This window comes from Tympanuchus pallidicinctus, unplaced genomic scaffold (genome assembly GCF_026119805.1).
Source record: "Tympanuchus pallidicinctus isolate F22 unplaced genomic scaffold, pur_lepc_1.0 scaffold1, whole genome shotgun sequence".
NCBI classification, from domain to species: domain Eukaryota; kingdom Metazoa; phylum Chordata; class Aves; order Galliformes; family Phasianidae; genus Tympanuchus; species Tympanuchus pallidicinctus.
Genome location: NW_026294618.1, coordinates 62,305,694 through 62,317,421, shown reverse-complemented (window position 1 = coordinate 62,317,421; position 11,728 = coordinate 62,305,694). Strand labels below are relative to the sequence as shown.

Here is an 11,728-nt window from a genome sequence, read left to right as displayed (position 1 = left end):
TCAATAGGCATTTTCATAGGCACTGTCCTCCAGATGTGTTTTGTACAGGTCTAAAGGAAATGTTTACTACATTCCAGAAACACTGTTGCCAAGGACTCCAATTTATAAGTGGGGAGAAATAGTTTATGACAGACAGATCTACTTGCTGCTCTGCATACTTCACTTTTTAACCAAGACAAGATATTGCCAGAGCAACAAGAATGAATTATTCAGAAGAGAGGTATTCTTGCTTAATTAAAACACTAGAAGGTTCTGTATTTCCTACAGTTATCCTATGATAACTTTATAATGAATTAAATTCCTAATGTGACCAGATAGAATCAAAATGCAAATTAGAACTTTAAAATTTTTAGGTTTATACACTAAGGAAATGATAGGAAGCCAAGTTTATATATGTAACTGTCTGGATGTTGAGTCAAACCTGATTTAGAAAAAGAACACTCTAGTTCAGTAAAGGGCTAGTTCCGTAAACTACCTGAACTGGTGTAAATCAGCACATCATATCTATAGATACTTAGTATATTTGTGTGCCTACTTATATACACCACGGAGTCTTGTAGATAATTAACATACATTTTTCTAGTGAATTGAATATTGCTTTGCTGGCTTGAGAATTTTAAATTTTGACCTTCCATTCCTGTTCTTGGCAATACATTGCCATTCTATAAACTGTAAGTTTGCTGAGAAAACCGAGTGTTTGAAAGACCAAGTTAATCATCCAGTGGAGGCAGTCAGTTTTGAAGAAATTTCCTTCTGCTGTAGCTAAGTAGTGAAGTTTGTGTAATCTGACAGGTGATCTACTCCCGTTCTGGGGTTGGAAGCAGCAGGGCCTCGGTAACTGCAGGAAGAGCAAATGCAACTTCACACAAAATTTTCATCCACTGTGGGGCCACTGCTTGTGTGTGTGGTCAGAAAATGAAGTGACCTGATTTACAGGCTTTACAGTCAATATTTAGCTGGTGGGTGAGTCCCTTTTTAGTACATCAATTTTTCCAAAATTTGGCTTAACATATGGAATGACATCCCTGTGACAGATTATGTAAAAGTAGCTGATGCATAAATTTATTCCCCTCCCCTTCTCCTTCTCCTTCCCCTTCCCCTTCCGTTCCCGTGAATATCACTTTAGTAAGTGAAAGATCCATGATAAAGAGCTTGACATTTGCTGGCTTTTTGATGTGTGATCAAACATTTTTTTTCTGAAATACTTTGATTACACGAAATCTGCCTATGAATAATTCAACATAGGAACTTCTAGCTTGTGAATTGTTTCATATATAATGTCTGAGAAGAGCTGAAAAAAACGCAAATCCATTTTTCTTCTAGAGGCCTTTTGTCCCACTCTCATGTCACATCTGTCATCTTTGTTTTCCCTTCTCCCCTGCAAGTACAAATTGTCTTCACCTTGCAATCTGCACTAGGTGTAGAATTTTCTCCATCTTTACCTTTTGTGGACTACTCCTTTCCAGTCTCTCAAAGGAGCCTGCTTCCCACTTGCTTTCAACTTCTTTTCACCGTGGCCTTTCTCCTTCCTTCCCCATTTTGCTGTAACAAACAGACAAAAGCAGTAAGACAAAACCAGCACAAGTTGAAGAGCCTTCCACCACTGCTTGGAGCACTCTCTATGGGAAGGGGAGACCTGGTTTGTAGGTTTGCCTTGTTTGAGAGAGTGGTGCTGTTACTAATAGTAAAATATTAGAAAAGACAGTTTTAGTTGTAGATTCAGAGATGGGGATGGAGGTTTCTTGCAGATTAGACTAGAAGGCATTTTCTAACTAACTGCCCATTTCACCCTCCTGTAGTATCCCCATCCACGTTTCAACACACCTACCTCTTGGTGCACTGTCTTACTTCCACCCAAAGTTTCCCCTGTGCTACAGACCACATGGAGCTGCGAAAATCACTCTGGAACATTACTTCTGCTGTGAGCACTGTGCTAAGCTGCCTCTGCTGCTCCCTGATACTACCATGGCATAGCTCTGCATGATTTGGCATACACACATTGGCTACTTTGGAAGTACTTGGGTGTTTGTAGCATATTTCTTTCATTTCTTGGATTTAAACTTGTCCCTAGCTATCTGCCTAATTAGCAACAGTACTCTATTTTCCCTGTGTAACATTCTCTAAATCAGTCCAGTGCATCATATGGTGCTATTCTGTTAACTATCTAAACAAGTGCCTGTTTTAACAGGTCTGCTGTGTGAAAACTCATGTTTGCACACTGAAACTTCTGCCCTTCTACTAGTGGTTTCTGGAGATAAATGCCAGATTTAGATTGCTGTTGAAAAGTTGACACAAAGAGGACACAGAGTCAAAGTGGATTCTCTTGGGAGTGTTTTGAGTGAGTATTTATAAAGGGAAAAAACTGATCATCAAAACCATGTATCGTACAAAATCCTCTTGTACCTTCAGCTTTCATTGCTGCTTCTGAATGATATACATGCTGCTTAAAAAGGGAAGTGAACTGATTTAATTCCCCCATTACCCTTTTTTTTTTTTTTTGTCTGATAAAATTAAACAGAACCAGTGATAACAAGAGTAAGGATAGCTCTACATGTAGCTCTTTGCCAGAGTCAGCAACATCAGGGAATTCATGGAAATTCCTTTTGATGAATTCTATGACTCTCCAATGGATGTTGGTAGCATGTTCATGTAATGTCAAATAACATTTTAATTACAAATATATAAATTCCTCTTCTAGAAACAACCCTGCAGTCTCACTGCACCACTACATTGTACCTGTCTGGCATAGGAGCTACAGGATGTAGCTGATGTCCCCATCTTCAGACACTGTCATATTTTTTCCTCTGGGATGTATCCCTGAGCCTTCCACAAAGGACAAAAAACTAATACAATCGGAGAGCACAGAGATGTAATTCCAATTCATTCAAGGAAGATGAAATTTGCAAGTGTTTTTTGTGCATGAAATGAAAAGTCATGGTGCATCCTTATTTCATCTCCATCAAATAATCAACTGTTGCTGAATAAAGTAAAATAAAGCCTTCACACTTGCCATCAATTACCCCAGCACGCTTTCAACACTTTCTGAATCAGGGAGAGTGCTGGAGGAATTTAAAGCTGCAATCTTTCATGGGTGCTTCTCAGATGACATTATACTGTTATTTCGCTAAACCAGTGATCCTTTACTCAGTGTGGTCTTCCATCTAAATTTTTTCTATCTCTAGCATCTAAAGAAAATCAGGGCTCAGGTCATTTTTTATCCCTTTCAAATTGCTTATTTCTTTGCAAACTGGCTATTATGAAACATCCCAGCTGGGGAATCGTGTAAAATGAGAATTCATTTAGAAAATTCCAACAACAAAAAAACCTAAATGTAAAGAATAAGTGAGAGATGTTTTGCCCTATGTTGGAAACAAAACCCTACCAGTTCAGAAATGAGACATTTCAATCCCTCTACATCTTTCAGAACTGGTGTTTGTTTTTTAGGCACACAGTTTGTGCTGTTCCCATGGAAGACTATGGATCTCAACGCAACCTCAGACTGTGTGTGTGTCCAGTAAGACAGTGCTGCAGTGCTCCAGTAGGCTTATGGTCATCAGTGCACAGCCCTGTGTATGAGACATCACCACTGGGCTGGTGAGCTGCAGGATCAACGAACCAGGCAGTAAGCAAAGCAGCTGTGGCCACTGGGCCACCGGGAGCCAAATCAATCTTTGCCAATTTCTGCTGTGTGTATTAAACTGGGAGGATCTGTTGAATCCCTTGAGGGAGAGCTTTGCAGTGTGTAAAGAGACTTTAAGGGTACAGAGGCTTTGCAGAGAGATCTTGACAAATTGGAGGGCTGGGCAATCACCAAACACATGAAGTTTAACAAGAGCAAGTGCCAGATTCTGTACTTGGGACAAGGCAGCCCTAGATCTATGTACTAAGAGGCTGGAGAGCAGCCCCATAGAAAGGGATCTGGGGGTTCTGGCTGAAGGCAAGTTGAACATGAGCAAGCAGTGAGTCGTGGTAGCCAAAAGGGCCAACTGTACCCAGGGGTGGGTGAGGCCCAATGCTGCCATCAAGAGAGAGAAGAGACTGCCGCATTCTGCTCTGCACTGTGTGGCCTCACTTTGAGCACTGGATGTGGGTTTGGGCACCACAATATAAAAAGGACATAAAATGGTTTAGAGAGAATCTAAAGGAGGGCTACAAAGATGGTGAAGGGTCTGGAGATCAAGATCTAAGAGGAGCAGCTGAGGCCCCTGGGTTGGTTCAGCCCAGAGTAGAGGAGCTGAGGGGAACCCTCATGGCAGCTGCAGCTCCTCAGAGGGAACACAGCTCTGCTCTCTGTGACAGAGACAGGGCCCAAGGGAACGGCATGGAGCTGTGTCAGGGGAGAGTGAGGTAGGGGTTCGGGAAAGGATCTGCACCAGAGGGCGGTGAGCACAGCCCCAAGCTGCAGGAGTTCAAGGAGCAGTTTGACACTGCTCTCAGACATAGGATTTGATTTTAAGTGGTGCTGTGTAGAGCCAGGGCTCCATGACCCTAATGAGTCCCTTTAAATTCAGGATACTCAATGATCCCGTGTTGTGTCAACATACAACCTCAATGTGTTCATCTTGCTCACTGCGTTAATTTCTAAACTGGGGTTATGAGTTAGCTCAACAGTCTCTAGCACAGCACTGAAGTAGACCTGATTGGATTATTTTGGCAGCAGTACTCTCCATTCCTTTGACTGTACTGAGCATCCTCTTCCAGGCCTAGAAAACTATCTTTGCTCGCAATGTCTTGCTGGAACCACTGCAGATAGGAGGGGGATTCAGCCTGAGAAAAGCTGAGCAAAAAAGTTGGACCTGGTCTGGATGAGCTCATGAAAGGAAACATGTTTGGACAACAATCTTGGAAATGAAACCATGTCTAGGAGAGGAAAAAAAGAAGAGTGGAACAAGGTCAAGATGGGCAAGGATTATGAGGACTGCTGCAGGGAATACAGCTCTGAAAATAATTGATTGTGTGCCTGCTGGCACCACAGCACTCCTATGATGTCAAGCAGATTGACTGAACAGAGTGGCCACTTAGTGCTCTTTTTATGCTTGGTGTTTGGTTTGAGAGCCTGGGGTCTGATTTGTAGAAGTAGTTAGCATTCACAGCTGCATATAAAGTCAATGGGAGCTATGCTCTGAACATACAAAGTAATGCATAACACTGAGTATTTCACTAAGGCAAACCCTAGCCATCTCAAAGCTGGCAACCCAAATTAATAGACACATTTAACCTTAATCTCTGTGTGCCTCATTTTCACAATCAGTAAAATGCTGATATTAGCTACATCTCATGAAAGTAAGTCATAAACATTCATCATAAATATCAAAGTACTATAACTATGAAGGCTGTGGAAAAGCCCACTGTGACATTAGTAATTCCGTATAACAAGCAGGATTTGGATAGCTTTAAACAAAGCCAGAGGACATATGTTAAACAAAGAGATTAAAAATAAACTGAAAAGCTGCACATACGAACAGTATCTGCCACAGTCACTATGCAAAGCATCAGTCTTCAAAGCAAAACAACATAATAATGCAACTAAAGGCTGAATTGTAACTTGTACCCTTGACAAGTTAAAACAGGTTTGCCTGAAGAATCTTAGCCTTGGATTTTTCTGAAGAATTGACATTTGGCTTTTCAACCATGTCATTCCTTTAATATGGGTTGTGAGGTTTTTCTTTTTTCTTCTTCTTTTTTTAGTGTGTGTAAAAAGCAATGTAACAAGTTAAAAATATTTGTATGTTTAAATTGATTTAGACTCTGTGTGCAAAATCATACGGGTTTTGCTGAAGTAAATGAGTGACAGGGAAATTAAAAATAGGGGAACAGTTACATTATATCAAGCTATAATACAAAGTGAATAATAATTATTTTCTTGCCTGTTGTTCTATTTGATTTTAAGAATTGTAATTGACAGCATAACATAGGTGGGAGAGTTAATATTTGTGAAAGGAACTCATTTAGCAGCTCATTTATACCTTTAATATATATTCCAGTAGCAATGACTTCTGTATCTTCTTCCTCAGAACTTTTTACCTGTCGATAGTAAGCGCTCTCTCAGCAGAACCATCTTTCCATTTATATCTCCTTCCATTGATAGGTCTGTTTTTCCATCTCTTTTTTTTTTTTTCTTCTCCAAATATCTTCCTAGAGATCAAAGAAATTCTTTGCAATTAGAAAAATAAAGATTTATTGATTCATCTGACAAATGTTGTCTGTCTTGTCAAACCATACATTTAACACTGATTTTCCAGAGTAAGTGTTCTCCAGTTTCTCATTTGCAACAGCAAGCAGTATTACTAAATGACACTACAGTATGGTCATTGTAGCCATTCAGCTGATAGGTATCTAAAAGAGCATAGAATAATGTTAAAACATCCATGGCAGTAGTGCACACTTTACATTTCAAACTGGCATTCATGAAGACTGAAAGGTGTCAGTCTAATAACATTATCGCAGTCAGGGCTTCATCTGCTTAAAATCACTGGATATTTCTGTTTAAAGTCAACTGCAGTCCTGAAGATTTATCTTTTATGTCTGTATGTGGTGCTTAAGCACTAGCCCAAAAGTGGAATTATTTTTTATATTGTATCATTTTTGTTTTCTCTTTCTCAAAAAATGAGTTGTCATTTTTAGCTTTGTTTTTGCTGTGGGTTTTCTGTAGGATTTTGAAAGATCAGCACAGTGATGTCATAGATTGTGTGACTACATCCCAGAAATTCCTCTCCCAGCTGTCTAAGGAATTCTGATCAAACAGCATGAGAATATTGTTTATCAACAAAGTCTATAGGATTGCTCACTAAATGTTCATTTTCACATTCTGTCTCTATGCTCTTGCCCACAGAATTTTGCTGTTTCAGCAGATGCTCCTTACTGCTAGATGCCAGCACAAAACCCAAGCCCGGAACACAGGTAAAATGCCAGTAGTTGCACAGAATCATAGAATCATAAAGGTTGGAAAAGACATCTAAGATCATCTAGTCCAACCAACTACCACCTCTTGTTCTACCACTAGTTACATGGAAGAAGACACAGGCTGAACCTCACTTCACCACAACCTCCTTTAAGGGAGTTGTAGAGGGCAATAAGGTCTTGCCTGAGCCTCCTCTTCTCCAGACTAAAGAATTCCAGCTCCCTCAGCTGCTCCTCACAAGACTTGTCCTTCAGCCCCTACACAGCTTCATTGCTCTCTTCTCTGGATGTGCTCCACACCCTCAATGTCTTTCTTTGTAGTGAAGGGCCTTAATACAGTTCTTGAGGTGCAGCTTCACCAGACTGAGTACAGGAGGACAACCACCTCCCTGCTCTTGCTAGCAACACTGTTTCTGATACAAACCAGGATGCCATTAGCCTTCTTGGCCACCTGGGCACACTGCTTGCTCATGTTCAGACGAGCATCAACCAACACCCCCACAACTGTTTCTTCCACACAGCCTTCCAGCCACTCTGCCCCAGGCCAGTTGCATTGCCTCTGACTGTTGTGGCCAAAGTGCAGTACTTGGTCTTGTTGAACCTAATCCCATTGGCCTCAGCCCAGTGATCCAGCCTGTCCTAATTCCTCTGAAGGGCCTTCCTACCCCAGGAAGATTGATACTTCCTCCCAGTTTGGCGTCATCTGCAAACACTTGCCTTTTGATGTAAGTGGCAAAACCCCCTGAATGCAGCCTGCCTGATAGAACTTCCAGCTGTAAGTGCTGAAATATTATGAGTCAGGCTCCCTAATTCATGGTCCATTTTTTAAATCTGAAAAGGAAAAGGGCAATTGCTTTTTGGTTTCTGACCTGGCAAGTTGTGCATGGGTCATGGTTTCCTATTTTTCTCCCAAACCACACTGCTGTCTAAAAATGAAAGAGAAGACCATGCGATCTTATGAAGGGGAAGGGGAAAAATGAAAAAGTGCTTGACAGCCCCAACACTTCTCTCCATTGTGGCCCTGGTCGAGCATCCTCCAGACAGGAGAAAGCATACTTCTGCTGCAGTGCCAAGGAACATGAAGGGTCCCCAACAGCCATCAGGACACCCTGGGGACATATGTTGCCTGGAGAGAATGAGACTCAGGGCTGAATGAAAGCCACGCAGCCTATGCCTTGTAGGAAGCAGTTGTGTGGGGAAAATTGCATCATCAAGCAATTAGAGACTGTATCTCAAGCCACATGCAGAGGGGGTCAGACTGAGGTTCTGAGTGATCTGAATTTGGTGATTTTCCATACTTGTCTAAAGCCCCCTGTCCAGCAGAAATCAGTTTTGTCACAGGACTGTGAGAAGGGCAACCGATGAACGAGCTCTCTCACCTCTCACACGAGCACGAAGCCCCCATCGGGTGCAGAGCATTCCCCTGGGCCGCCCGGCCCCGCCGCTGCTCCCGCGAAGCTCCATGCGAGGGGATCCGCCTCGCTGCCCGTGCGAACCCGTTGTGGGCCGGGGCAGGTGACCCGTGGAGGCTGGCGGCGCTCGGCGGTGCCCGCAGGGGTCGCTCGCGAGGAGGCAACGGCCGCGCGGCGGGAGCGGGGGCCGGGGCGGGCCGGGGAGGACGGCGGGGCCGGGCCGGGGTGAGCTGCGGGGGCCGCGCCGTGCGCGCGACTCGGCCGCGAGCCGCAGGCCGTCGGCGGCGAAGTGGGGGCTGTAACTTGACACCGGAGCGAGAGGCCGAGCGGAGAGAGGGAGCGAGAGAGCGGCGGCGGAGGAGGAGGAGAGGAGCCCCAGGGAGCGGGATGGTGACCACCTTCTTCCCCTCCCCTTAGCGGCGCTTCGCAGCAGCCGCCGCCGCAGCGCCGGGACTCTCGCCTGCACGGGACCGGGGGAAGCCGGCGATGGGGACGGGACGGGCCCCCTGAGTCACCGCGAACTTTCCCCGCCGCGGGCAGCCGGAGCCGAGCAGGCGGATGGAGGATGCGCCCTGCCCGGCGGGCAGCGTGAGCCGGCGGCGGGGGTAGCATGAAGAAGAAGCAGCAGCACGGCGGCGGCGGGGACTGCCCTGCGCCCCGGCCCCCCGCGGCAGTGGCGGCGGCAGGGGGCCCGAGCCAGGGCGGGGGCTGGAAGCGGCGGCGGCCCCTCTCGCTGCTGCCCTTCCTCTCTCTGCGCGACTACGGCTTCTGCATGGCCGCCCTGCTGCTCTTCTGCGTGGGCTCCCTCTTCTACCAGCTCAACGGGGGACCCCCGCACTTTCTGCTGGACCTGCGGCACTATCTGGGTAAGCGCGGCCCGCGGCAGCGCGGCCACTTGTTGCGGTTCTCCGCGTTCCTCTCCCGGCCCGGCTGCGCGGCGGAGCTCCGGGGGCTGCGCGGGGAGCGCCGGCGGCGGCGGCTCTACCCCGCATCGCCGCACGTCCGAAGGGGCAGCTCGCAGGCGGCTCTCGAGAGGAGGGTGGCGGGAGCGGGTTCTCTCCCGAGTTAACGTAAGGTAGAGCTCCTTTGAGGCTCTTCCCTTAAATCCGGAACGGCTTTGTGGCTGGGGATGCCCCTTTGTTTGCCCGCCGGCGGTACGCATCTCCGGCTGTGGGAGCCGCGCGAGCTCCGTTCCGAGCTGCGGAGCCGGGACGGGCGCTGCGCGCAGTGCCCGGGGGTTACAAACGGGGAAGTCCGGGCGTAGAGCGACCTGCGAGCGGCTGCCGCGCTCAGGTGTGTGCGGGAGCGGTCGGACAGAAACCGAATGACACATGGCACCGGGGTATCGCTACGTGCCCGATTTCTGCCTTGCTGAGGGTTACTTCCCTGCCTGACGGGGAAGTGGTGGAAAGCAGTGTGATTCCTCGAGGTCAGGTCAATACAGAGGGTGATTCCTCGAGGTCAGGTCAGTACCTATCAGTGGCAGGGCTCGTTCAAACAGAGAACAAAAACCGAGGGGTTTTCCGGATGGGAGGATTACTAGGGTAGTTTGCGGTGTGAGTTTATACCGCGTTAGCTCCTCTGTATTGATTGTCCGCGAAGGCAGTCCGTAAGAGACGAGGTTACTTTGCAACCAAATTGCAAAGTAAAGCGCGGCACTTGTATTTCAGAAGTGTAAGCTGAAAATCCATTAGTCTGCATGTGTTTTATGAACGTCCTGGGAGCGCAGCTGTGTGTGCGAACTCTGCTTTTCTTTAAGGGAAAAGGAGCCCAGCAGTCAGTCACCAGCTGATGGCATGGCAAAGCCAAGCACCTCTTGGCAGTGCAGCAGTGGGACAAGAGGCAACAGACATATGTTGCAACACAGCAAATGTTGATGAGATAGGTATTAGGGAAAAAAATGCAATGTGAGGGAGACCAGTGAGGTCTGCCTGTCCTGCCAGAGTTCCAGTAGCTGAAATCCTGGGCACCTCAGGTCAAGTTGTCTCTGTTTTGTCAGAGGGACACGTGAACAGGAATCTCTTCCAGTCCATCCTCTGCTGTTCTGCTCAAAGTGGATAAAAACATGAATGGAGGTTCAAGTCAGAACAGGAGAAGAAGCACTTTGAATGTTGCTTCCCAAACACAACAGAGTATTGCCATTTTGGCTTGGGTTTTACTGCCTGCCTTTTTCTTAATTTAGTGTTGGTTATGAAGAAATTCCTACACTAAAGAGGAAATAGACAAATTTTCCACCAAGGTGTAAGTAGGTATTCCATACAATTGCTTGATGTTTTATTTGGATCGAATACAGATACTTATTTTTCAAAGCAAGGTTGATCCCAATTTTTTGAATTTTATCTTCATCAACGATGAATGCTACTGTGCACAAATAGTTTGCGAGGAGCACACTGTTAGACAGCTTCTCAGTTTGTGGTCTTGAGGGATCCAGGCTGTAAAAGTGGGATCCGCTGCATGAAGAACTGTAGCTGTCTCTGCTGGAAAGCATCCTGAGGCCTGCGGGTGGCCAGTTTGGAAGACACTGGGACTTGACCATTTATTGGGAGGAGCTCCTCAGGTGCTTAAAAGCTCTTATTGTATATGCCTAAATGTGAGGAACTACTGGGGAAGGAGGTGGTATTCTTTGGAAAATGAATTTTTAATGGTTAAGACATTTGAGCATTATTTTCTAAAGCTATTTTACACTTCCCAGCTATACTGCTGCATTTGGATCGACAAAGAGGATCATATCGTTGACACTGTTTAAGATTTTCTTTTTCCACTTAGTGTAGGTTTTGCAAGAACAGTGCTATACTCCTTGGTTTATCCAACTGGCAAGGTTTGTCATTTATCAACCTTATATTTGTAACCAGTTAAGCTTGTTGCCTTCTGGGGGACTAAAAGAAGAGCTTGGAGGAATAGGCAGTAGACACCTGGTCGTGCTAACCACCAAACTCTAAATATGTGGGTTTTATACAAGAGCTTGACTAGTCAAGTCTTATGACATTAAAGAAGATGAAATGTTTTTTCCTCCTGAAGCCACGGATCCAATGAACAAGCAACTCTTTCCTTCCAGTACTTCCAAGCCACAATTTATGGTGTGAAGATTTAAGTCCCCTAACAGAAAGAAACAGTTTGCAAACTGTGTTTGCAGTACATGAATCTTTCAACTGTCTTTAAAGCTACAAGAACCAAGAAAGAATTGACCAAGGGGAAAATTTATTTACTTGTTTAATTATTTTGCAGCCTTCATAGTGTAGGGGGTCATCTTGTCTGGCTTTTTTTAATTTGCATTGCAAGTTTCAGTGCGCTGTTCACTGTTAGTTATGTTACTCTGCAGGGAATGCTTGTTTCTTGCCTCAGCACTTGAAAGAGCATTACAGAATCACAGAATGGTGTGAGTTGGAAGGGACCCTTAAAGGTTGTGTGGTACACCC

General features: G+C 45.5%; 1 protein-coding gene across 4 annotated transcripts in view; it reads left to right on the top strand.

Annotated features, from left to right (window-relative positions):
- The first annotated feature begins 8,540 nt into the window (after positions 1–8,540).
- The window catches only part of UST (uronyl 2-sulfotransferase), a 157,420-nt gene continuing 154,232 nt past the window's right edge, over positions 8,541–11,728 (top strand). For 3 of the 4 annotated variants that reach the window (XM_052681795.1, XM_052681796.1, XM_052681804.1), the window contains exon 1: positions 8,542–9,178. In XM_052681795.1, the coding sequence (XP_052537755.1) occupies positions 8,923–9,178 (256 nt within the window). In that variant the 5' untranslated portion in view covers positions 8,542–8,922. Of the gene's footprint in view, positions 9,179–11,728 lie in introns of all 4 variants that reach the window. The other variant, XM_052681794.1, reaches the window with a different exon arrangement.